The sequence below is a fragment of the Microtus oregoni genome, unplaced genomic scaffold (genome assembly GCF_018167655.1).
Source record: "Microtus oregoni isolate MIOR12 unplaced genomic scaffold, Mior012 000016F_ref0000370, whole genome shotgun sequence".
NCBI classification, from domain to species: domain Eukaryota; kingdom Metazoa; phylum Chordata; class Mammalia; order Rodentia; family Cricetidae; genus Microtus; species Microtus oregoni.
The window spans coordinates 14,831,318-14,858,319 of NW_024543075.1; the positions used below are offsets into that span (position 1 = coordinate 14,831,318).

General features: G+C 46.7%; 1 protein-coding gene across 12 annotated transcripts in view; it reads left to right on the top strand.

The window, feature by feature from the left end:
- Fgfr2 (fibroblast growth factor receptor 2) overlaps window positions 1-27,002 on the top strand; it is a 105,565-nt gene that overhangs the window by 68,056 nt on the left and 10,507 nt on the right. For 6 of the 12 annotated variants that reach the window (XM_041666244.1, XM_041666250.1, XM_041666253.1 and 3 more), the window contains 5 exons: window positions 2,852-3,054; window positions 12,837-12,988; window positions 16,066-16,187; window positions 18,205-18,315; window positions 20,467-20,657. In XM_041666244.1, the coding sequence (XP_041522178.1) occupies window positions 2,852-3,054; window positions 12,837-12,988; window positions 16,066-16,187; window positions 18,205-18,315; window positions 20,467-20,657 (779 nt within the window). Of the gene's footprint in view, window positions 1-745; window positions 891-2,851; window positions 3,055-12,836; window positions 12,989-16,065; window positions 16,188-18,204; window positions 18,316-20,466; window positions 20,658-27,002 lie in introns of all 12 variants that reach the window. The other 6 variants (XM_041666245.1, XM_041666252.1, XM_041666254.1 and 3 more) reach the window with 3 other exon arrangements.

The window sequence follows — 27,002 nt, forward strand, 5'->3', positions numbered from 1 at the left end:
GTCTATTAGGCAGGACTCACATTGCTCTTTACACTGGTCCTGTAGAGAAATGCTCGCATGATAGGATTCGCCCAACCAAACTTTTGTTTGTTTGTGTTGATTCCATACCCGGTCCTATCCAACACTGAAGGCTGGTGATCGTCTCGTGAATGTGTGACTCGGCGATACTGAAGTAGCCACATTCAGACATTCATATTAAAAAAGGAAACAAAAGAAATTCCAGTTTTTCTGTAAGACAAGATGATAACAGCCTGAGAGAAATCAACCAAACTCTGCTAAGATAACCTTCCACCTTGGTTCCCATGGAGCCCAAGGAATGTGTGAGCCGACTACCTCACAGCTTATCGCCCATGTTTTTTGTTCCATCACACCCGAGAACCTTCTCTTTCCTCACAGTGGGAGTTTGCATCCAACAAGACCAGAACCCATAGCCCCTCTGGGCCACCAACTTTTTGGAAAAACCACCCCCCCAAACCCAAGTGAAAACAGTCAGAGAACTCTGTGGGCTCATTTTTCCATGTGTTCAATTGCATGCATGTCTAGGTGGTGACGCCGGTGTGGTGACGGGCCTGCAGAGGTGAGCTGGCCGGTGTCTCTCGGTTGTGGGCTTTGTGGATGGGCTGCAGTCGGAATCTCCTGATGGCCGGTACCCCGTGGAGCTGCTGGTACGAGGCCTCTTGGTTCCAAGGCCCCCTCCACAATCATTCCTATGTCTAGCCTTTTTCTCGCTTCCTTTGTTTTCTAGGCTGCCGGTGTTAACACCACGGACAAAGAGATTGAGGTTCTCTATATTCGGAATGTAACTTTTGAGGATGCTGGGGAATATACGTGCTTGGCGGGTAATTCTATTGGGATATCCTTTCACTCTGCATGGTTGACAGTTCTGCCAGGTACATACTGCTCTTTCTCTCCGTGGGTTTTTCTCTTTTCTTGGTTGATTGCTATAAAATTAACACAGCTTCTGTTCTTAGAAATAGCCCCTTTTATCTATTGCATAAAGATGCAGAGAAAATAAATATTCAAAGTGACCCCCAGGGATAAGAAACCGCCTTAGATATTCATGTGCAAGGAGATCCCATACTCGTATGTCGAGTCAAATTTCACCTTTAAAACCCGAAGGGATCTTGTAATTTTAGTGAATCCTTAAGCTGATGATTCAATGAGCTACTCCTAAGAGGGAAGTCAAAATTACTTGTGAAATTCATAAGTCATTTTTTTTTCCCATTACAAATCTCACTTTGCTAAAAATCCCCTATGTGGTTTGATGCCTCTCGGTCCACCTTGCTTACATTTCATTTGAGTACAGTGAGATGTAGATTGGGGTGCCTGGGAAGCACCTCAGGATGCAGGTGTGCAGAAGCAGTGTGTTACCTTGGGAATCCGGTGGCTGGCTGCATGCCTCGCTAGGGTGGACTTTCAGTTTGCTTTGACTGCAGCGCATGCATAGGCCGTCTCGGGCTTGATGTTATTTCTGCCTTCTAGAGAAATCAACATCAACAAAGCCCGTTGCTGTCCAAGTCTCTAACCAGTGCCTCTGTTCTAGTCCTACTTTCTTGACGAGTGCCTGCCCTCACTCACGCTTTGCCTTGCGTTTCCTTTGGAAAACTGCATAGACCGTATATCGCGGCTCATGACGCTTGTCTACTCCAGTTATTAATGCCTTGTTTCTAGAGGACCATGCGTACTGCATGCTTGTTTTATGGCTTGTAAAAACAAAAAAGTAAATCGATTGTTTCGTTTTGTGCTGTGCTGCTGAGAGTTTTGACTGTCTTTGCAAAGAGTAGTTTTTCTGATTAAAATATATAAGCTCTAAAATAATAACCATTGCACCCGTCTTCCCTTTGGTTATGAATCTGCTCTGTGAGTATGTATTCTTGAAACAGAGATGCCTCTCCTGTTGAGTTTGCTTATACTTGCAATGCTGTGCTCTGTAAGTGCCCAACTGGCACTTCTTAACCAATCTGCCTGATAGCACCGCTCCCTTAAGGAAGTGCAGCTTGAGGATATACTGTTTGGGAATACACTGCTTGTAGATGGATCATCTGAGGACCAAGGAGGGGCCGATAGAGCTGACCAAAGAATGTGCTACGTCAGTCACATCTCTACCCATATGCGGTGCTATGTTTTTTAAAAGGTTCAGTAACAAGTTAACCTGATATACAAACATTTTAGTGGTTATTAGGTATTATATATTATGTATTATATATGTGACTGTCTCATGGTTGATGCATCTGATTGTTTAATTGGATAATATTCTGGACAGTGTGAAGGGACTCACCAAAATGTTTTGGGCTAGCCTATTAGATGACTGTAAAGTCCATGTGGAGCTGTGGTCCTCTGGGGCCCCGTTGAGCCTTCCCTTGAAGTGCCCCCCCGTAGGAACAACAAAGCATCGTCCCCATCTCTTTAGAAACAAAGTGGACATGCTTCTTTTGAACAATTCTCAGTTTGGTTTATGTTTAGTGGCGACATCGCCAGAGATTCCTATGGTGGGGAACTGGGTGTCCTGCTCTGTCCAGGGGCCTAGCGGAATGTGGCCTTGTAACCTTCTATTACAGTTGGTATCAGCTATGCTGATCACTGATCACAGAAATGCCTTTTGAGGCTAGAGAAGGTGGCTATCTGGGCTGTGGTGATTAACTGAGGAGCCCTTGACGGTTAGCATTTGGAGAGACCCAGGCTGGAGGCACATGGCTATTGTGCCCCTGAATATCCCTCTGCATTGACTTATTGACGGGGAAGCCCTTGTTGGCCTTTGGAGTGATTCTGTTAGCTACGCTATGATGCATCCCTCCGGCATCCTAACTCTGTGGCCTACTCATTTGTTCCTATTCTGTGATCTGCAATCTAGCGCCGGTGAGAGAAAAGGAGATCACAGCTTCACCAGATTACCTGGAAATAGCTATTTACTGCATAGGGGTCTTCTTAATCGCCTGCATGGTGGTGACAGTCATCTTGTGCCGAATGAAGACCACGACCAAGAAGCCGGACTTCAGCAGCCAGCCGGCTGTGCACAAACTGACCAAGCGCATCCCCCTGCGGAGACAGGTAACAGAAAGTAGATAAAGAGTTTGAAGAAACTTACTCCCCGTTACCACCCAGCCAGCTCCTGGATCTTTTCCTCCACCTTGATTCCCCCCTCTAATGTCTGTGAACCTCAGCACGCGGACATAGCCTGTTACTGTGCGAGGGGTCTATCAGCATTGGGAACTTAGAGCCTCAGGTCACTGTGTTGCTCTGGGATGAGTGGGCGGGGTCTAATTTTAAAGGAAGAAAGCACAGCAGTGTGCTAGTCAGAGTTGCTCCGAGGGAGGGGCAGTTTCTCTGGAGGCCCCGTCCTGGGGTTGGTGGTAAGATTCAAGGACAGGAGTCTGTAGGAAGATCAACAATGTCTGGGATACGTTGCCTCTTTGGGAGCCGGGCTTGGATATTCACATGGCGCTTTCGCCATGGCAAGAAAGAGGCTTTCGTTTTCTTTGCTTTATTGTTTCAAGTAGAGATCGGAAACATACAGTCAGAAGGTTCAACTGAACTACTGCTTACATGAGAGTGCACTGTGATTTCTTCTCAACTGGGTTAGGGCTGAATCTGTCTGGTTTTTAAAATAACAGTGTATGCTTATATTATTGCCTATAGATTATAGGTGTGGCTAGGGATTCAGTGATAAGATTTTATGCGTGTGTGTGTGTGTGTGTGTGTGTGTGTGTGTGTGTGTGTGTTATAAACACGTGTGTTCAGGTGCCTGTGAAGGCCAGAAGAAGGCGTCAGATCCTCCAGTGCTGGAGTTGCAGGCGGCTGACGGCTTCCTGACATGAGTCGTGGGAGCTGAACTCCGGTCCTCTAGAAGAACAGCAAGCCCTCATTAACTACTGAGCCATCTCCCCAGCCCCCAGATAACATGATTGTTGTGTGGAACAGGGAGAAGGTTACCTTTAACCCTGAGCTTGGTCTTTGATGGCTAACTGTGGGAAAAGTGAGGCTAGAGGGAACCTTGACTGTGTCAGGAAACAAAGCCCTTCAAAAGTGGATAGGAAAGGAAATGTTTGACTTCTCCTCTGCTTGTTCGTGGAGGCTCAGAGCCAGGGTGTGTAGATGCAAATATTTCAGAAAGGATTTAGAACTTGATTCCGGTAAGATTGTCATTATTTTTTAGGTAGAAATTGAAATGGCCCATACTGTGCTCCACTGTGTATCTAGTAGAACCAGGAGATGTTTGTTAAGACTGCATTAAGACTAAGATTCGTTAGTCTCTGAGATTCTTATTCAGTAGATCTGGAATGGATCTAGAAGCCTTCATTTTAAACACTTCCTCAGGCGACACTTTAAGAATCTCTGGGTTTGACCTAATTCTACCGTTCCTGGGCCTTCAGCTAGCAAGGTCCTTTCTGTGGACAAGGTTCTAGAAGGAACTGGGGACCAGCTGGCCAGTGGTGGCTTTGACACAGGCCTGGCTGTTCTCAACCCTGCTTTACACTACAGGCTGAGCAGGACCTTGTCAGCTTTGGGACCTCATTCCCAACAGGTATTTCTTGCAGAGGCTTGAAGTAGAAGCGTGGTAGATGCAGCCAATGACCAACTGTGTTGAGTGTGGGGATCAAAGAGACCCTGTGGGTTCCTTCTGGCCCTTGAGAAAGCTATTGCGACTTTGAATGAAACCACTGTCATTTGTGGGACCAGAGAAGCAAGATGGGGCTGAAGTCAGTTCCTTGCCCTGTGAGTTGCTGGGAGAGTTCGATCGTAAGATAATTCTTTCCTGGCCAGGTACTTTAAGGCTTTAGGCTGAATAGCCACCCCTTCATAGCCTCTCCTCATCTCTTACCCTGGTCATCCATCTTCCATGACATCCTCCACGTTGGAACTATGGCACAGGGGGTTTAAATAAAGGGAGTGATGTCCCCATCTCCATTATTTTTTTTTTATAATAGGAGGAGCAAGTGAAATCTGTAATGGTATAGCGAGGCCATTGGCCCATAATTAATTTATTATTTTAAAAAATGCATCTTTATTTATGTGTATGTATGTTTATATGTGTGCAGGAACTCTTGGGTTGCCTGGAGAGGGCATTGGATTTCTTATAGCTAGAGTTATAGGTAGTTTCGAACTGTCTGATGTGGGTGCTGGGACTAGAACTTGGGTCCTCTGCAAGAGCAGCAAATGCTCTTAATCACTGGGCTATCTCTCTAGCCCTCATCATTTTTAAAGAAAACTCTTCTTACTTTTTTTGTTTGTTTATGCAGTGTGTGTGTGTGTGTGTGTGTGTGTGTGTGTGTGCGCATGCACATGCCATAGCGTGTCTATCGTGACCAGAGGACAACTTCCATGGGAGCCAGGGCCTTCCTCCACCAAGTGGTTCCAAGGAATCAAGCAGGTAGGGCTCTTGGTACTGAGCACTGTTTGTTACCTGAGAAGCCATCTTGTTGGCTCCAGCATCTTTTAAAGAAGAAGTTTCACATCGGCTGCCATGTTCTTCCGCCGCTTCCTGTAAAGAAGGCATCTGCCCCCGAGGTCCCCTTGACACACGTGCTCATCATGTCTTCTTCTCTTTGGCCCAATGACTGTCCTCATTATCCATTTCCCCCTGAGCCCTCCATTCTTCTAATATTCCCTGTGCAACCAAAGGGAAACTTTGGGTTTCTTTTCATTTCCCTCCTCTTGCATTCATTGTCATTTACTAAATGCACAGCTTAAACCAGGCACCCAATTTAGTGCATGGGCCTACGCCAGGATTCTTGGGATGGGGTTGTGGCTGAGTGTAAGAGTGTTTGCCTAGCCTGCCCAACCCCATCATCACCAATAATACTAATACTACTTACTAATACTAATATTAATAGTAATACTACTATTAATAAATCAAACCGTTTCATGGCAGATAAAGCCATTTGCCATTAACTCAAGGTCCTTTTGAAATATTTCAGCAGGGTCACGTTGTATAAGAAAAGTGTGTGGGTACCAGACCCACTGGATAAATAAGTCTCTGGGAGATAAATGGGTTAAAGAGGTGTTGATGGACCCCAGCATTTTCTAGAGTGTGCTACTGCTCTTCCCAAAGCACAGCCTCCTTCGGGGAGGAGGAGATGTTTATCTTGTGTCTGGATAAAGAGAGTATTGGGCTGTGGCTGGAGGGAAACGTCCCACAAAGGCCTGGAGATAGGTTAATGACAGAGTGCATACCACAGGGATGCCAAGCATGCCTTTTACCTGGCGACAGATGAGCCTGTAATCAGATGTCTGGAGGACGGCTGCTCCCAGGCATTCAGAGGCTGGGCTTCGTTCTGTGTTAGCCTGAGCTCCCGCATGATACAGCTTCTAGTCCACGTTTGATCCTCCTGGCCTTGATTCTTGACCTTCACAGCATGGAGACTCACAGGCTCTCTCCACGCGGTCCACCCTTGTCTTTGTTGCTGTGTTTGCTCATGCTGCATTCCTGCATGCAGATGTGTAGGTGTGTGCAGATGTGTGCTGCGGCAAAATGATAACCTTAGGTGTCATTCATCAGATGTGGTCCACTCCCTACCCCTTTTGGTTTTTTCGATGCAGAGTTCATTGGCCTGGAACTAGCCAAGTCATCCAGGCTGTCTGGCCTGTGAGCCCCAGGGCCTGCTTTCTTCTTCTTCTTCTTCTTCTTTAATGTAGGTCCTAGAGATTGCTCGCAGGTCAAGGAAGGCCATTTACCCTTTGAACCATCTCCTTCTCAGCCCTTCTTTCTCCTTCTTGATGTTTACTTCCCTGCCCAGCCCTTGTTTAAAGCAGATATTTCACTTTATGTTATTTTTTTCTGAGGTAAAGATGTAGAGTTTTTTGTTTGTTTGTTTGTTTCAATATCAAATTCTTTATAGCCTTTTTAAAAATAAACATTGATTTGGGGAGACTTTTTGTATACTTTGATTCTTGGAGAAAGAAAAGTAACTTTATAAGCAGGTAGGAAGCCTGTGGGTTCTCCCTATAATAGGGATTCATCCCTCCCTTCCAGGGCTAGGACTGAACACTTTGTAGGCACCCGCTCACTTGCCTCTTACTTCTTGGTATTTAGGGTGTTAAATGGCAGTAGCCAACCCAGAGAAGCACCTTGTGAGCCAAGTGGACCATCGGTGGCCAATGAGAAATAGTTTTTGTGTAGCCCTGAGTCCAAGGGGAGGGATTTGCCTTGTTACTTCCACAAGTCCCTTGTCAGCAGAGTTGGAAAGAGGAAGCCTTGCTTAAGGCGGTGGGTGCTGTGTTTGTTGAGAAGGTTTCCCAGGGTGTGTCAGCTCTTCCTCTGAAGCCGGAAGCTTGCATAGGGCAAGATGGAGAATCAGCTGCTGTCTGGCTGTGTCCAGATGAATCCATAGCCTACCCAGTCACACAAGGGACTGTGGTGTCTGTTCCCAGCCTCAGCCACTGACATGGGCAGCTGAGAAAACCAGAGAACAATTTCATAATGCCTTTGAGGCATTTGGTCATTAGGGCTGGGAAGGAGGAACCCTTGATTCCAGAGCTGCTCACGGGGCAATGTATTCATGGTCTTGGAGTATCCCAAACTCAGTGAAAGTAAGTTCTGACTTGCTCACTGCTGAGCAGCTCAACACCATGACCTGGAATCCCCTTTGTGATGTATCAACCCAGTGCAGCCCTGTACTGGTTCTCGAAAACATCTGGGTAACTGGATAGTTGTGGATGCCCCATGTGGAGTCCGCTTATTCATAGGAATCTTCCGCCTTTCTTGTCCCCCATTGAGCCTGGCCTTTCTTTCTCTCAGCCTCTGAAAGACATGGTTCTCTGACCCAGACCTACCCTGGACTTTTGCTGATGAGGCCCAAGTGTAATAGAATTTCTGGGCTAAGTGTTTTGTTGTTGTAGCAGGCCATTCAAGCATCCATGTGTGATAGGGACTGTTTAAGGAGAAGTCTGAGTAATTACCTAACTTTTGTTATGGAAGGCGGAGGGGGGGGGGTCCACCCCTAGAGATCCCCTGAAGCTTGGTGTCATGCAGGCCTTCTGCTTGGCCATAGGTAGAGATGTGTGGAGCTAGACTTATTGCAGAATTATGTGCTCCCTGGGCTTCTATTCTGATATGGAAGGCTCCGCCCACTGCCTGGGAGTCGGAGGGTGTCTCCAGTAGGCTGTGGTCCAAGGCTGTGTGTCAGTCCTCAGGAATAAAGACAAGCATGACACATTCCTCACCACTTCGTCTTTGCTTCTGCCTACTCTGTCGTCTGTGAGGTCCCCTCTGAATGTTCAGCTTAATCCACAGTAAAGAGATGGCAGCTATTTCTTGGTGGCCCTTTAAAAAGAAATGGGGAGAAAACCCACTTCCTCCCTTAATCTCCCACATGTACTATGGAAATATATGAAAAGCACATTGAGTTCAAAGCTTGATTTATGGCACGTGGTAAAGGGATCCCGCCATGTAAGGCAGCCGAGCTGGAGACTGGGAAGAGCGCATGGCTTTTTAAAAGCCGCCTGCCAAGATTTGGGTGGGTGGGGGAACCGTTTACTGGAGTGTTAGCTTTTATTGTTTGTAAGTAACTTCTCACTGTGGGATGGCTTTAAGCACGTTGAAGGGGAAACTCCCAGATTGAAGTTTTCTAGATTAAGGACTGAAGACTATCTGAGGAGGGAAGTTATAATTAAAAAAGAAAGAAAATCAGCCATATGATGGTTCTAAGGAAACCGATGGCTTCCAAGGTGGGCGGCGGGGCCTTGATTCATAGGGAAGAGAAGGAGCCCCTGAAACACAGGGTTTCTGGGGGAACCCCCTGCCGGAGATGCTGCCAAGCCCTCCAGACAGGTTGAATTTCTGAGGAAGAGGAATGAAGAGAAAGCCAGTTATACTTTATAGTCCCACAGGGGATTTTAACAGTATAGTAAAATGCATGAAGGTAAAATTAAGACATACCTCTGTAGACAGCGAGAGCAGGTTCTGTATGTTCAGACACTTTGGGTATTTTCTTATCCTTTCTCTCTCTTTGTGTTTTTTTTTTTTTTTTACAAAGGTATTTCCCAGGCTTGTCATTGAATCTGAATCTGCACTTTCTATTGAACAAAACTCCCCCACGTAAACACAGTTTTATACTTTAGTAGCAAGGGCTGCAGCAAAGACTGTCAAGGTTTTTTTCTTCTGTGTTATTTTTAATTTTTTTCTGTTTTCCATTTTGAAAAGTGTTCACATTAAAACCTTGTGAAGAGGCTCTGTTGCAGGGTGTGTGTGTGTGTGTGTGTGTGTGTGTGTGTGTGTGTATGGTAAACTTGCGCCACAGGGCTCTGGTGTTCATTCCCACTGGGTCCGAGGTTCTCCATAGAGCAGTTACTGTCAGATCAGATGTAAATCTCTCCAGTTTGCAGTAGCCCCTCAGTCATATTCACCAGCAGGACTGTGTTACCCCGTAGCTTGCCTTCCTCCATCTTAGGACTGTCCCCTAACTCCTACATCTTTGGCATTTCTCACTCACTGGAGCCCCAGGCCATCCTGGCTGGCAGCTGAGGGTTCCATCTTGTGAATAAGGTATGCAATTAAAGTGTATCCTGTCTAGCATCAGAACAAGCCCACACAGCGAGGCGCTCTGAAGAGCTATGGCTGTCCCAGCTCAGCAACAGCTGCTCAGCCTGCACTGTCTTCCTGCTGCACTGCTAGCTCTGTGAGCTGGGATTGAGACCTCCCGAGACTCACACGTAGACCCGGGACTCTGACCTTAAGCACCCAGTGCCATTGAGCAGGATGCAGCCCACCAGACCCAGGGCAGCTTGGCCCTGGATGGTCACTGGGTTTGCACACTGAAGAGTGTGGAAACATCACACAGCAGCCTGGTGGCACAAGAGAGGGGGCGAAGGCACGGATCTGGCTGTTTTCTGACTGAAGTCTGTATTTTTCAAGCCTCTGCCTTCCTTTTTCTCTTTACTCATTCTTATTTTATTCCAAATGATATTTTTGTTAAAGAAAGAACTTCTCCTAAAACACAAGAGAGACATAAGATCGTGGTAATAAAATCTAAATGATATAGAGAGTTCTGGAATAAGACCTGTATCTTCCTCTGCTCTCAACTCTGGATCTCTCTCCTTAAAAGGTGACCACTGCTAGCCTTAGATATCCTTCCAGAAAATGCCTGTAGTGGCATCCCCAGGGTGAGCACTGACTCCCAGGGACACGCCACAGAGGCTGCCATGTGCCACTGGCTTCTGAACATCAACACCATTTAGCACTGTGGTCCCCTGCAATTTCCCAGTTAGTGTCTCCTCCTCAATGGTCCTAGCAGTCTGTGTGTACTCCATGGTTCCTGACGCTTTCGTTCTGGAACTTGTGATGTCGGCCCAGCTGATGGTCCTGTGAAGAGCATCCTGGCTGCATGTAGCAGCCTCTGCTGGCTTTTTGCTCTCTGGGGCCTGTCTCTTTCTTTCCTGAGCTGATGCTTACTAATTTGACTGTGACTTCTTGCCTCTGTTCCTCTGGCGTGAATTTCTACTACAGTAAGTGATGTTTTTTGGTTTTGGGAGGTTTTTTGTTGTTGTTGTTGTTTTTGCCTGTTTGTGTGGAAGTACTACCAGAAAGATCTTCAAAATAATTAAATAAAAAATTACGCACTCTTTGCAAGTGTAACCTATAACCCTGATTCAGAATAAGTCAGGTAGGTGCTTCCAGGGAAGCACTGTAGGCTAACCCCATTCCAGAATCTTCTGAGTCCCCTTCCTGTGGATGAAGCTTGTGATATTTTTTGTGGCCAGTGCAAAGCAGACATCATGATGTGGTCAGAAAACTGGCTTCTGATGCAGCCTGCAGATAAGACAGCTCACCATTGGAGGCTGGACACCACACAGACCTTGAAAGGGGTTGGGAGTCTTCCTCCTCGTGCTCTGGGTGAGGCTCTTACTTAGTGGCTCCCACCTGGTGGCTTTAGTAGGGAGCAAGGGGAGTGGATTCTAGAGGAGCTCACAGGTCCCTAGCCCAACTCTTCCTGCTCACTTCTGCGTTTGCCTTTGAGGTTGGGCCCTTGAGGTATGGCTCTCTATTACACAATTATCAGTCCTGTGGTTCCTTCTTTTAAAAAAAAAAAAACAATTTTTGTCATGCCACAATGAGTAAAGGCCCTGTCTTCATAGTAAAATTTAGATTCTTCTAGGGGTTGGTAAGATGGCTCAATGGGCAAAGGCGCTTGCTGCAAGCCCGATGATCTGAGCTCAATTCTTGGAACCTATGTGGTAGAAAGAGAGAACTGGCTCTCAGAAGTTGTCCCCTGACCTCCACACAGATACGCAAGCAAACGCACACACATAGATGAATTTTTTCATTTTAAAAAGAAATCACCTTTCCACTTCCCCAAAGGCAAGTTCAGAAGGTTCAGAAATGTCCCATGTATATTTTAAATAATAGGATTTCACACCAAAACTCATTCCTTGATTTTAACATTTTGTTTCTTTTCTTTTTCCTTTCCTTTTATTTCTTTTTTTTTTTTCCTCCCAAGATAGGGTCTCTGGGCTTGAACTCACTATATGGCCAAGGATAACCTTGAACGCCATTGATTTTAATACTACAGGCACCTTTTTTCACTTCTATTGAGGGTGGCAGGGGTTTATGAAGAACAGACGGGCATGACAAATGGGACAGTCCCAGGAACAACATAGGTCCTTGGGTTCCTCTGACGAGAGTCTAGGATCCACCTGCGAAAAAGTTCTTTTGGCTTCATCTTTGCCAGTTGGGTTGAGGAGGCGTTTGTGTGCTCAGCTGGGGATCCCCAGCCATGCCATGGATGGAAGCCAGGATGGCTTGGGGTGAGGCCTAGATGGTGCCTGTCTAACCTCATATCCATGTGTCTTTGGCCAAACCTTCAGTTGTGGTCCAGAATGAAGCAGTACCTAGCAGCCCACAGTCATACCCGGGCACAGCCTTCACATGGATTCTGGGTAAATTTTCTTTCTCAGGGATCAGCCAAGGGGAGACCGTGTGTTTAAGAGATAAACACCGTGTCTGGCCTAGGCTGATACGGATCAAGGGAAACGAGAAAGTCACTTGGTGAAGCCCTGTGTGTTGCCAGGTGGGAGAGGATCCTTCCTATGTGGTTCAGTTTGGCGGTGTCTTTCCCTCAACTCTTGGTCTCGTGTGTTCACTGCCCTGCCTACTGAAGAAGCTAAAGTGACAGGAGCCAGCCCATTCTCACTAAATGGTCCGGGCATCATCAAGTTTCAGAAGGACTGGGGACAGATGAAGAATGACCTCCCAGTGCCTGGGCCTTGGGTTGCCTCGAATGAAAGACCTTTGAGTTCCCAGAATGCCCTTCCCACGCATACGCACCCCTCTTTCCTTGAGATACCCTTTTACATTCTGGAGGCAAAGGCAGCGGAGATCACTTCCGCCAAGTGCTTGTGAATCCCTGCTGCTGATTCAGTTTTGGACGTATTTTTCTTTTATGGTGCTGGAAATGGAACTTAGAACCTTGCGCACGTCTGGCCAGCGCCCTGTACTTGGCCCCAGCCTTCATGTTAGTGAATCTCAGGGGCACGGCATCAGTCTGTGGCCTGAACAGCACTGAGGAAATCTTCCTCATGCAGGGCTCTGAACGAAGAAAGGCCAAAAGACAGTAATGATGCCTGTGGGGGGTCTGTCTATGCATTCTTAAGTGGCTGTCTTTAAAAATTAAGATGAGAAGGAGAAATACCATGATTAAACTTCTATAAATAATTTTTTTGAGGAAACCCGATCTTTCCTGTGGCTTTTCATTTTGGTCCCCCCCACTTTTTTTTTTTTTTTTTTTTGCCTGGTTCCTTCCCCTTTCTCTGTAAGAACTGATGCTCTGGCTGGGTCCCAGCTCACCTCCAGGCTTCCCAGGTAGAGCCAGGATTACATCTGCCTCTTTGCATTTTGTATCCAGGTTTCGGCTGAGTCTAGCTCCTCCATGAACTCCAACACCCCGCTGGTGAGGATAACCACTCGTCTGTCCTCCACGGCAGATACCCCAATGCTAGCAGGGGTCTCCGAGTATGAGTTGCCAGAGGATCCAAAGTGGGAATTCCCCAGAGACAAGTGAGTACTTCTTCTGCGCACAGCCCCGGCGTGCGCTTAGCTATAAATGGGAAGATTGGATTGACATGTTCTTTCCACGGCCTTTAGCTGCCAAGGTCTCGCTCTGACATTGTCAACAGGAGTGAGATTGTGTTTCTAAATAACCAACTCCTAGAAAAAAAAAGAATTTTTAAGAACAAAATTTTAATATTTCTTTTTCAGCGGAGCCACAAAGTCCTGCCTAGTAACCAAGCAAGATGGCATGTGGTTATCATTGTTGAAGTTTCTAGACAATTCAAACCTAGTCAGATGGAAACAACAGTAGAGTTGTACAGACTTTAAAACTTCTGGTTACTAGAAATTGCCATAGGGATCTGGGATATTTTTTTTTTCCGTTGCTGCTGCTGTTTTGTTTTTGTTTTGCTTTTAGTAGTTATTAATGTGATATTGGACTGAAAATTTTCAAGTCTGGCCCCTGACACCTGAGTCTATGATCTACAATACTTTTGCTTTTTGGTTGATAGGGAGTTATCTAGTTATATGTCGAAGCACAAGGTTGCCATGCAGGCTTGCACGGGTATTGCTGGGAGCTGTTTTGTCTTTTGGCCCAGCTGAATAACTTCGTGTAATTTGGCCTGTGCTAGATTTGAATCCCAGTTCTGCCAGTCAGTGGGTGGGCAGACCCAAGGGATTTGCTCAGTCCTCCCAACCTCTTGCCTATAAAATGAGGGTCACGGTCTTCTCCTCCTAAGACTGAGCACAGTGCTGGGTTGTTAGGATCTCTCATTTTCACTTGTCCCTGGTAATCAGGGCCTTTTGAACTGCAAACTTCAGCAAGATGGTGTGTTTAACAGAGCTGGTAGTGCAGATGGTGGCCCACCAGCCTCTGCCCTCTAGGTAGGGATCAACCCTGGCGGCTTCCTTCTTGTAGGAACAGAGTCTAGACAGCTTGAGGGTCACAGAAGGTGGAAATAATGGGCTCTTCCTACACCAGATACCCAGGAGTAAGCTCTCAGCTTGCTTGAAAACATCTAGCCCACCTATCCTGATCTTTGCAGTGTCTTCCTGAGATTATTTGTGGTATATTCAACACACATACTGTGGTGTGTGTGTGTGTGTGTGTGTGTGTGTGTGTGTGTGAACAGAGATTCAGAAACACAAAGATAGATTTCCCGAGACTGGATGGCCAGTTCTAATTGGCCGGGGAAGGAAGCTTGAGCCTCACTTGGGTCTTTGAGTCACACAATTGCAGCACTTTGGTTCCCACTTTTGTTAGATATCCTCACATATATCCTAATCCAGGGCTAAGTAGCTGTCGCTGCAGCCTTCAGTTTATGTCAATGGAAATCATTTCCAGCTTATCTGTATGCTGTGGTGAAAGGAGCATTCATTCCTTCCTTCCTTCATCCAGGGAATGTTTACTGGACATTTTTACTGGTGAGGTACCAGAGAAAACACAAAGAATGGTTTCTTTACCTGCAGACTTTTGGTGGAGGAAGAGATGTTGCGCTTGACCCCTGCCAGCCCCCTAGCTGTGTGTGATTACATACATAGCTGGGTTCGTGTGCACATTCCTGTGTATACAAAGCTGAATTGGAGAGTTGTGCTCCTATGTTACGAACTCGCAGCTTTCAGGTTGAGTCTGTAATTTTGGCCACCTGTGACAGCAGTCAACAGCGTGAGTCTATGCTGTGCAGCGGTTCCCACTCGGGGGGACCTAAGTGTGGAAAATCTGAGCCCCGTGCATTTCCAAGCAGTGTTTAGCACAAATGTAGGTGGAGCAGATTTCCAATGAATGAAGGCTATTTAGAAGCGGTTTATTAGATTGGAGGCCGAAGTTACACAAAGAGAGGGTTGTTATGCGTGTAGTAGCGGGGCAATAGGGCATAAATCAACCATTTTCCAACGCAAATGTTTATTTTCTGCCAAAATGTTCAATTTAATTTTATTTCTGGACTGAAAGGGGATGCCCTTCAGCATGACATGTGTTGCCCTCCATTTCTTTTTTTCTTTTTTGAGTTTTTGAAAATATCGGGTGCTTACTGTAAATGCTGTGTTCTGAGGAAGGCTTGATACTTGCCTGTACTGTGCTTATGTTAAAAAGAAGAAAAGCCCACTCAAGCTGGAGAGCGATCTCTGTGGTAAAGAGTGGGTACTGCTCTTATAAAAGACCAGAGTTCAGTTCCCAGCACCCATGGTGGGCGACTCACAACCTCCTGTAGCTCCAGATCTGGGGGACCTGATGATATGTCTGGACTCCATGGGTGCTGGCACCCACATGTGCATACCGCTCCCCAGATACACACATATACATACTACAACATAATAAAAAAACAAATTTAAAAAAATAAACAAATGAAGATAAAAAACACACTCAAAAGTGTTCCAAAGACTTCCCTAAGTGTCCCTAAGGAACACCTAAGACAATATCAGACTGTTTATCGGACACGCATAGAACTTTTGTGCTTAAAAATGGCATTTGTGCCCTTTTGCTTTCTACTTTCTTCCTTCTTTTTATTTTGGGTAGTGATAAGAATTTCTAAACTTTTGTCAAAAGAAAAACTGTCCTGCCCATTTTCGAGAAGTTACCTTCAGTGGGAAACTAGAGATGCTTTGAAATGAGCAGAAGCTCCTACCCTGTAGCCTGGACAAGCAAAGGAACCATAAAACCCCCTGCTATTGCGTAACAGTCATTTGAAGGCTGCCCCTTGACAGGGACAGCAAATCAGAGCAGCCTATCACAGTTTTTTTTTTTTCTTCCTCGGCTCCATTTTAAATCACAAATATTTAATTGGCTCAAGACCAAAGCTCCTCACAGTTGGCACGCCGCGAAGCTGACCACCTCGCTAGCAAGGACACCTTCCCTAAAGAAAAAGAAAACAAATGAAGAGCACAAACGTGAAATTTAATAGCCACTCCGACAGTAATTGACGTTCTGGAAAAACGTCACTAAGAAAATACCCCGTGTGTGCTGTGCCCCAAAGCCTCATTGGTTCCATATGCATGCCTCTGGAAGATTTTTATATTTAGTTCTGGAATTTCCCTCCCTGTGCCCCTCAGCCAGACGCACTGTGCTAATCCCCTATTTACACATCTAGGCTGACGCTGGGCAAACCCCTGGGGGAAGGTTGCTTCGGGCAAGTAGTCATGGCAGAAGCAGTGGGAATCGATAAAGACAAACCCAAGGAGGCCGTCACCGTGGCAGTGAAGATGTTGAAAGGTGAGTGGGTGGATGGGAGGGCAGGGAGGGCCCGCCATGATGAACGTGAACTCTGCAATGACGTGGGGGCAGAGAGCACATACTTGACCTGGAGGTTGAGGGGTTTTCAGGATAAATAAGCATCTGAGGCAGAGGATTTACCTTGAGCTGCGTGCTCTTAAAAGAGAAGACAGTTTATGAACAGTGGTAGCTTGCTGGGTCGAGTCGTTGTCTGACCAACTCTTACTAAGAAATCCTCATTGATTCTTCTCTCGTGTGTGTACTCATGGGCTTAGAAAGTTTAGGGGGTAAATTGGTACGCAGACTTTAACATGCAAAAGAGTTGTAGGTACTGGAGTGGGAATAAGGGAGGGCAGGAACCAGAAAGCCACATTTTGTCAAAATGTGAATCCAAAGAGTCACTTAGAAGCCGAAATGGAACAAAGAGGAATGGAGCTAATGCTCAGGGACATGTAAATGATAATTCCAGCATATGAATGTCCTTTTTTTCCAGCTTGATGCCCAAGGAGCTTAAATTACTTTTCACCGTTAACTTATCCTTGCATGGTATTCTTTTATACGAAGAGTTAAAGGGAAAAGTCACATTATAAATTCTGTTGTGGGCACCTCAGAAAGAAAGATTTCGTGCCCGATGGTTCCCCGACTTGTAGGCAGGGGTCTGTCCTGAACATTAGGATGTTATACATGCTCAGGAGTTAGGCCGCTTCTTTCTTTAGCAGGATGCTTACCACATCCCTTTCTGCTGAGAACATGCAGACAAGAAAGGGCCAGAACACCATTCATTTTGTCTTTTTAGCTTTTGACTTGAGATTCCCAGGGAACTCTGGGATGGTCCTTGCCTTGAAGGTTGATACCAGGGAAGCGATGGCAAGTGTGTAGGTACCAGAGCAAAGGCAAGGTAGGGAGGACTAGGCATCATATTTTCTACAGGACTCCTGGTTTTGAGATGCCTGGGGCTGTTGCAGAAAGGAAGGTTTAGAAGTTGGCCTTTCTCTTTAACCAAGATTGTCCACCATCCTTTTTTTTCATCACGGTCAGAGGATATTAGCCCCAAAGCCTTCTTAGCCTCCTTCTTGACAACCAGAGTACGGCTAAGGTCTAGGGAAGGCAGCATGCTGAGCCATGTGTCTGTAGGCTGCTCTATTCCCATCTCTATGCCCCTGTTTTTAGAGACACACTCAGCCTTTATTCTTTTCTTTTAGCTCAGATTTTTTTTTTCTTTTCTGTATTGAATTAACTCAGTGGTAGAATACCTGAGTGGCCAGCACATGACACTGTGTTTGAATCCTAAAACTACAGAAAACAGAATGACAGCAGAGGCGTTAACTTCAAAGAGGGCACACTGAAAATGGTCTTATTTGAAACTCCCCGCGAGCCCGCGTGTGTTGGGCCTCTGCCGTGCATATGCCATGCCTGTGAGACGTGACTTGTACTTCTCTTTGAGGGTAGTAGTCAGGAGCTATTGAGAAGGCTTTTTGCTCATCAGACTATTTTTGGTGTGCACATGCATCTGCAGAGCCACTTATGGGCTACTTCCTGGGCCTACCTTCTAAGGACCTAAAGGTTGTATTGGGAATTGTTTCTCTGTAAAAACAAATTTTACAGTGATTCCCAATGTTTCTCCTACAGTTTCCTCCCCATCATTCTTGAAGTTGTTTGGGGGGTGGGAGGGGCATTGGGAAGTTTGGTATATTCTAGAACGTACCTTCAATACAGCAGAGGATGAGGTTAGCTCACGATCAAGAACTTTGTTGCCAAAGACTTGACCTTAGTGTTGGGGGCCTAGTTTTGATCCCAACTCTTGCCCATGTGACCACTTTGATACTGAGCATGACACTCCCCTGCCTCAGCTTTTATGCCTTCACTGATTAGATGGAGAAATATTTCTGGTTCTAAAATTCAACTCCATGGTGTTCTAAGTAAGAACTCTTGAAGTTACCATGTTGATCATCTGATGGCTAAGAGTGACATCCTTGGAGCTGGGAGGAACCAACCGATTTATGATTCCCGTTCCTAGATGATGCCACAGAGAAGGACCTTTCTGATCTGGTGTCAGAGATGGAGATGATGAAGATGATTGGTAAACATAAGAACATCATCAACCTCCTGGGGGCCTGCACTCAAGATGGTAAGTAGGAGGAGGGTGTATTCTCTGTCCACACACTGCACTGCTGGCCAGCAGGCCTCATCTGGAAACAACTGGGCTGTAGGGTTTCTGCTCTTAGGGCATCTCAAGGGTATTTATTCCCATCAGACATGTAGTGCACACCTATCCCAGCACTCAAGAAGCTGAAGCAGGAGGATCACAAGTTTGACAGCAGCCTGGGGTACATAGTAAGTCTGTCTCAAAAATACAAAAAAGTAGAGGCTGGGAGATAGTTCAGTCAATAGAGTCAATGAGGACCTGCCGAATCTGTATTGAGCTCTTATGATCCTAGCACTGGGAAGATGGAGAAAGGTAGATCCTAGGACTCACTACCCTCCAGCTTAGCCTTCTCAGTGAGTTCCTGGTCCGTGAGAGACCCTGTCTAAAAAGCATGACTGTTTTCTAGCTGCCACACATAAGCACACATACCTGCATGTGTCCTCACATGCACAGATACAAACAAACATATGCACACATACACGTACATATTTTTGTAAAGGTGACTTCTATTTTATCCTTAGGAAGATGTTACCAGCTACAGGTACACAGCAGGTCTGTGGCTGCCCCTGGGGGTATGGGGGCTCTTTTGAAAGGGCTTTCTTCTGATGCTTTTGTTGTGTGAGGACCTGAGAGATTTCTTAAAATAAGGCCAGTCTGTTTTGCTTGAGAAGTTCTTCCCTTAAAGTGGGGACTGAGGAATCCTGTCTTGCTCTAGGCAGCAGATGGCTGAGCTCTCAAGAATAGCTTCCCAGAATGAAAGTGGAAGGAAAGAGCAGTCTCCCCCAGGGGGATCACTTCCCTGGGTGCTCGCCAGAGTGCCTACTGGCGCTTTGGAAATCAACTTGACAGTAATTAGTAGACCTGAAAAATGCTTGTGCAGCTTCTTCTTCAGGTGTGCGGGGATTGGAACCTTCTTCTCCAAAGGGCAGTTGTAGATATTTTAGACTTCTGCAGACCTGTGGTCTCTGTCACAAATACTCATCGCTGCCATTATATTGGGAAATCAGCCCCTAGGAGACAGATATGAATGGGCATGGCTGTGTGACAATAAAATACTATGACTCAGACTGGAATTGAGCAGGATGTGGCCTGGGGACTGCTCTTCCCAGCCCTGGAGTCTACACTATTGCTCGGACTGTTTGAAGCCATCTAAATTCTCATCTTGCATTTTATCCTCCAAACTTAATACTTATTTATCATTACAATATCTGTATATGTGTGCATGTGCTCTCTCTCTCTCTCTCTCTCTCTCTCTCTCTCTCTCTCTCTTACACACACACACACACACACACACACACACACACACACACACAGTGGCTCAAGGGAACTGGAAGGGCTAGGCTTCTGGTGATTGTTGCTTTTCCAGGAAGACATAGAGCAATAGTTTTCAACCTGTGGGTCACAACCTTTGTGGGAGTCAAATGATTCTTTCACAAGAGTCATATTATCAGATACTTACATTGTGATTCATAACAGTAGCAACATTAGAGTTATAAAGTAGCAGCAAAAACAATTTTCTTGTTGGTGTCCCTACAACCTGAAGAACTGAACGAAAGGGTCGCAGCATCCAAGAAGGCTGGGAACCACCGCCATAGAGAAAGAAGTGCACTGACAAGAAGGTTCCTCCAACTGTGTCCTTTATTTCTTTAAATCCTTGAAGTTATCATGTTGGTCATCATCATTCTGGGAAGATTATAAATGGAGGTCTATTTTTATCCATGCCTTTCTGCTTGTGATAACACTAAAAAAAAAAAAAAGTGAGGGTGGTTGCTGAGTGATAGACTACTTACCCAGCACTTACCTCGTGTGCCCAAGGTTCCGGGTTCAATGCTCAAACACTGCAGAACCACAGTGGGTTGTAAATGACTAGAAATTTTGCTGAGGCCGGGCGGTGGTGGCACACGCCTTTAATCCGAGCATTCGGGAGGCAGAGGTAGGCGGATCTCTGTGAGTTCGAGGTCTACAAGAGCTAGTTCCAGGACAGGCTCCAAAACCACAGAGAAACCCTGCCTCGAGAAACCAAAAAAAAAAAAAAAAAAAAAAAAGAAAGAAAGAAAGAAAGAAATATTGCTGAGTCACCCAAGGGTAGTTCCTCCCTTCGCTGCCTTAGGGAGCTTCTTTTCTCTGTCACAGGACCGCTCTACGTCATAGTTGAATACGCCTCCAAAGGCAACCTCCGGGAGTACCTCCGAGCGCGGAGGCCACCTGGCATGGAGTACTCCTATGACATTAACCGAGTTCCCGAGGAGCAGATGACCTTCAAGGACTTAGTGTCCTGCACCTACCAGCTGGCCAGAGGCATGGAGTACTTGGCTTCCCAAAAAGTGAGTCCTTCCTCATCCTGCTCAGTTAGAGGCAAAAGCTAGTGAAGAGGCTTTGAAGAAGCTGGGCAGTTCAGACATGTTCCTTTGCTTGATCAAGTCCTTGCAAGTCTTGTACACCCTGGAGAGTATTTGTGGTTTTATTCATGTTCCAGTTTAATGGACTCTTGAAAGACCAGAGCAGCCTCAGAGACTCCGAATGGCTGCAGGAGAGTGGGCTCTGTGTGGAGGCGGGCAGGTGGGATGCTCCCGGGCTGCTCGGGCTTCATTCAGAGTGAGCCTGGGGCATGGACCTGGCTGTGACGTTGAGAACGATGAGCTTGATGTGGAATTAAATGATCTGAGAACGGAGACTGAGCCCAGGAGTAGTCCTGACATTGAGAGTCTGGGATTTCTGTTTATTTTGTCTCCTTCGGTGATCCTGTGGTCAGAAGTTGGCCAGGTCCCCTGAGGTGAATGGTTGGCATTCCAAGCGAACCACTCACAATGGAACTTTAAGCATTCTAGTTATTCTAGAAGCTGTTGGGCAGGTGCTCAGAGTTTTCATGGGTGTTTCTGAGGACCTAGGGCACCCTTCCTCAACCCCACGCTCAGAGGCAGGGCACAAGGGTGTGGGCAGAGATGGGCTCAGCTCCTACCTGGAATGGAGCTGTCTGTGGTTCCCTTGTCCTTAGCTCCTGTGGTTGCCAAAGACAAAAAGATCCCCTGGCAGGGTGCGCCTCTGTCACTCTGAGCCTGGGCTGCTTGAAGAGTCACGAATCTGGATTCTACAGCCTTGCTAGTGTCTAGAGTGAAGGAGGTGGCCTGTGTTGATGGCACAGGTGGCAGCGATGTGTGTTCCTGAGCCCTGCTCTCCATCACCTGGGAACACGGCTTAGAGTTGTCCTGTGCTCAGTTTCACTTTGTTTTGTTTTATTATTTTTTTTATTTTCTTCAGAGTTTATAGCTTATAAAACCTATATTTTCTTTTTTTCTTCTTCTTAGCAACTGTAAAATCTCTTGACATACAGGGTTTTAGATGCCAAAGTTGAGCAGTTTTGAGTTCTGATTTTATCCACGTATATGTGCACGTGGCAGGGAGGGGGTTGCCCCAGAAAATCTTTGGCATCAAGAAACAGACAGACAGACCTAAAACGTGGGACACGATGCTGCCTCAGAATATCTGCATCATGTCGGTTTAAAAAATCACGGGGGAGCTGGGGATGTAGTAGAATGCTATTGGCCAGCACATATGAGGCCCCGGGTTCCATTCCAGCTTTACATAAACCACACGTGGAGCTCCAGACCCATAGTCCCAGCACTCGGGAGGTGGAGGCAGAAGAATGAAAATCCAGGGTCATCTTCAGCTGAGCATCAGGTTTGAAGCCAGCTTGGATGACACGAAGTACAGAGCAAGAGAGAGACACACACACAGGCAGAGGCAGACAGACAGATGTGATTAAAGAGACTAGAGAGACAGACCAACCAGATGCAGAGGTGTGGCAGTCCTGGACTGGCTCTTTGGAGTGGGAGGTGAAGGTCAGATATTACTGTAAGTGACTGGCACTTGAACATGGCTTCAATCTTCAGTGACATTGCTATGTTCAAGTTGGATTTTGGGGTAACCCTGCATTGTATTAAGATGGAGGATGCACAGTTGGGATAGCTCTTGCCACAATTTTTTTTAAAGAACACCAGAGTTAGAGGAGGTTTAGGGTGAGTTTTTATAATATTTACCTGTACAGAATGAGACATGATCTAAACGAAGCCCAAGTCTGTTAAAATCAACTGTTTTCTGTGATTCTTATTCCCATAGCCAAAAGGTACCTTTACATAGTATTTGTAATGATTTTGTACATAAAACAAGGTTTTATGGTCTGGAATTTTCCACTCATGGCCTTCTGTCAACGCTACAGTGTTAGGAAATGTTGAGGAACCAAAATGTAAAGTAACCATGATGCTTGTAGCTCACTTCTAAAATGATTGGCAATAAAAACAAGCAGATTGTATGCTTGCACGTGAGTGCATGTGTGTGCCTGTGTCATTTTTGTGTGTACATATGTGCATGCATGTCTGTGTGTACAGGTGTATGTATATGCATGCATGTGTGTATATGTGTTTTCTGTATGTGTAGGCTGCACGTGGAGTGAGCGAATGAGCATCATAAATCTGGCCGATGTGCACAGCTGTGGCACTGTTTGACCTTGAAATGCTTGAACTATTTCACATGGAAGCCTGGGCCAGGCAGTTAGCCTAGTACCTTCTCTAGGCTTGCTCGCTGCTAGGCATCCTCTTTGGTGGGAGATGGGGGAAGTGTTTGTATTGAGCAGGGCTTGTGGCTGATGCAAAAGTGGTAGAAGAAGTGCCTCTTCATTTTCTTCAGCCTTCGAGATTCCGCTGATGGCTGCTCTCTGGACTGGGATGGCCAGTGGGGTGACCAGAGCATGTGTCATCTTTGATTTCTTGTAACGAGTTATGAAAAAAAATGACAATAAACACAGAATAAAACTGCGTAGATAAACAACTGGAAACATTGTGAGAAAGCCCTACTCATTCAGGGCCTTGCAGGGCCAGGCAGGGACCTTGGGCTTGACCCTTTGGGGCTGTGCAAAGCTATCAAGAGTGAGTACTAGGGGCAGGTGTGTGCTTTATAGTTTGCCCCTGTGTGGCGCATTGGAAATATCGAGTTCCTCTATGGGCCAAACTTTATCAGATCCTAAGACTCAGAAAGAAGTTGGTAGTTGGAAGTTGGGCACATTTTACTGTCATGTAGTGGGATGATTAGGCGAGGGGAAGCAGGGTGATTAAAGATCACCTGATGCCCAACTTGAGAAACTGAATGGCCCTGTAGCTTTCCATAGTGAGGAGGACCTGGGAGCCTGGAGGCGGGTCAGGAAGTAATTTCAGTAGAAAATACAGAGCTCACATTGGAGAGCTGGTTAAGGGAAGGTGTCAACCAGCAAGCCATAGGCTGGAACTCAGCCCTGAGACCCACACATCTTTTAGGCAGCTGTCATTATGGTGGTGAACTGGGGGGAAGCTGAGGTGAGGGAGGCTGAGAGGCGAGGAAGTCACTCTTGGGTGCCCCCAAAAGGGTTTCTGGACTGATGTTGAGGTCAGCTATATAGCCCTGTCCAGAGTCAGGGGGAGGGGCTGCCCCGTGTGGCCATAGAACTGGTGGTGGTTCCGCACCCCTCCCCCCCCCAGTGTTGTGGACTTGAGACTTCTTGGTTTGCAGCCGCTAGGTACAGTGGAACAAGGGCTGTCACATCAACTTTGTCACATCAATCAAGGGGGATTGAGTACACCTGGGGCTGAGAAGCAGTGGGAGTAGGTTGTCCTTGCAGAAATATGATGACCTTTGTCATTACTCTTATTACTAATTGCCAGCTACCTCTTGAGAGCCTACATCAGCCAGACACAGCGAGGCAAACATCTGACATCACGTGCGTCATGGGTGCTTAAGGTCATCCACCATAGATAGGCTAGGATCCCTGTATGGAGGAGGGTGCCAGGGACAGCGAGGGCATGATAGGGATGCTGTGTGTACAGGTAGGCAGAATCACTGTCTTCTCTTCTGGGATGAGACCTGTATGTCTAGGGGTCAAAGGGGAAAGACTGGTTCCAGACCTGGGTCCCTTGGGACTTTCCCGATTCTCTCTGGATGCAGGCAGATCAGTAGAGTCTCTGCCCCAGGCTGTGGATTGTCACCCTGTGTGGCTGGCTCCATCACTTTGCAGAAGGGCCCAGGGTAAATGCTTCTCCGTGCCTTTCTGGTTTGTTGTGTTGCCCTGACGCCTCTAGCTCATGCCTATCTACAGTGAAGGCTGGGATGCAAGGGTGCTGGATGGAGGTCTTAAGAAGGCTTCCCCTAGGAAGCTCTCCTTCTAGAAATGAGGAGCAAGCTCTGGAACAGGAAAGATGAGGAAGTGGGGGAGTGGTGGGCCTCAGAGATGCAGTTTGTAGAAGGTGACGAAGAACTCTGAAGGTAACCCAGAGGACAGTTTCTGGGATGGATGTGTATGCCCAGCCCAGTGAGTATCCAGAGGAGCCACCGTGACTGACCTCAGTCCGCTGTCATTTTTGTGTGGGTTGGAGGTGGAGCCAGACAAGGAAAGAGACGGTATGGCGCATACAGTTACCTAGACAGCACTGGGGGTATTTTTGCTTTAAAGTATTTATAAAAAAACCCTTGCTATTTCCAGTTCTAGGACACTAATTTTATTTAAAAGAAAGCTCCACATCCCCACCTATGACATCCATGTCATGGGTCACCATGAGAATTAGATAAGGTGACATGCGGCCCAGCACCCTGTCTTCATCACAGGGCCATTGGGCTTCCCTTCCTTAAGAACCTGTGGGGAAGCTTCCCCAGGGCCTTCATTCTGTTGACAGTAGGGACTCTAGGCTGGAAAACAGCTCAGACTTCTGTGTGGTGGGATTTGGCTTACCTTTAATTCTTTTCTTCTTGAGCTCTGGTTCCTCATCTTCTGTTTGGCCCTCGGTATTTCCTAGCACCCTGGGCTATAGAGTGAGCACGATGGTAGCAGTAGCCTGCAGCAGCCTCTCTGTCCCAGCCTCATGTGTGGTCGGAGCCCCCTGCAGGGGAAGCCAGATTCCTCTGACCACTCAGCCTGCCAAACACAGAGAACACATGTCAGCGGGAGCACACACACCACCAGGAGGACTTGGCCTGGGCCTTGGAAGTTGAATATGAAAAAGCCTCCAAATCTGCAATGCACTCCAGCCCAGGCAAAGCTGCAGGCAGCCCTGGGGGCTCTCACATTTCCCGCTCCTAGTCTGGCCGGGGACAGGCAGACTTGGGTGGCTCGCTGCTTCCTCGACTCTGATCTTGGCCCACCCACGCATGCAAGTGAGCACGGGATGCTCGGGCGTGGGCGAGGGCAGAGTTAAAATAATTCCTTATTCATGTTTCAGAAGCAGCTAGGCTTGTTCCATTTTTATGCGGTCATTTCATGGAGAGCTTACAATAGGCCATTCCCAGTTTGCTCATCCAGTGGATGGAGTATCTCTGCTTCCTGTGATCGTTAACCTTGATTCCTCACCTATGTAAAGGCATTGGAGGGCAATGCTTGCTTCTTTGTACCACATCTCTTCTAAAAATAGAGGTGGGTGGTCAGGGGTTCTGTTTGCCGGGTATCTTAATGAAACTGTAGACAGTTAAAGTGCTGCTGAAACACAATAGCTTTGGAAGGCCTGGCCTTCATACATAACAATGGCCAGACCTTCCTGAGGCCATGGTTAGTGTTGGCGCAGTACATCCCCCATCAGATGTATCATAACAAGCTTAGAAGTGCCAGGTCCTGATGTATATGCAGACACAGTTTTGCCTCTGCACAGCCTGCACCGAGAATATGGATAGATGGACATTGGCTGGGCAGTGAGCCAGGGAAGGACATGCTGGGCTGTGTCTGAAACACATAGTGTATATGGTATAAAAGGGGAATCCAGAAGCCTTTGGGCAGACAACACAGCAGTCCCCAGAGGTAGGGGAAAGGCAGTGACCACAGCCTGGCCTAAGGGATAAGCAGTAGAGGACAGACTTTGAGACAACTTGGAGCTGGAATGATCAGGGCTTGAGTGTAGAGTATGAACCTTTCTGTTTAAGGACCAAGCAGGATAGGAGTCCGGGGAGTAGCAACGTTGACTCTGAGATGTCGAGGGTATTGCTGTCTGTGGGAATGTCCCGGAGTGACTGGACAGTGAGTCCTCCGGTCTCAGCAGAGGCCAGGAGGGAGGTAGGGGTTTGCAATTGCTTTATGTAGCTAAGAATTAGTGCCACGAGGATAGTAGAAACACAGTGCATAGTAGTTTCTCTGCTTTTGAGGGAAGGGGAAGAAGAGAAGCAAGCAAGAGAGAGAAGACAGGGGAGGCTGCAGTAACAACACCATCTCTAGAAACAGACATCTACAGTGTCTTTCTGCGGAGTGGGAAGAGTGGGGGCAGTAGAGGAGGCCAGTTGGGTCTAACAGTGAGGATGGTCCTCATACAGCCTAGGCAAGGATGGGACAGACATCACATAGGGAAAGGAAAGACAGACATGACAGAAGTAGACCTTGCCAACATCAAGTGTTTGTAGGACATGAGGTCTCACTGTTAGAGAAGGGACCATGTAATGAAGAAGACAGTGGAATTTAACCCCGTCACCCGAAAGTTGGGCTTTCGTGGGCTGGGGAGAGCAAGTATTACACTCAGAGGTTTTGGATTGGTATCTGATGTCAAGTTTGTGTAAAGCTGCCAGAGACACCGGTGTTGTGGAGCACTTGCAGATAAAAGAGAATGTGCTCATGTAATCACCCTTTACTTTCGAAGATGATTAGGGCCTTTGTTTGTTTATTTAAATTAGAC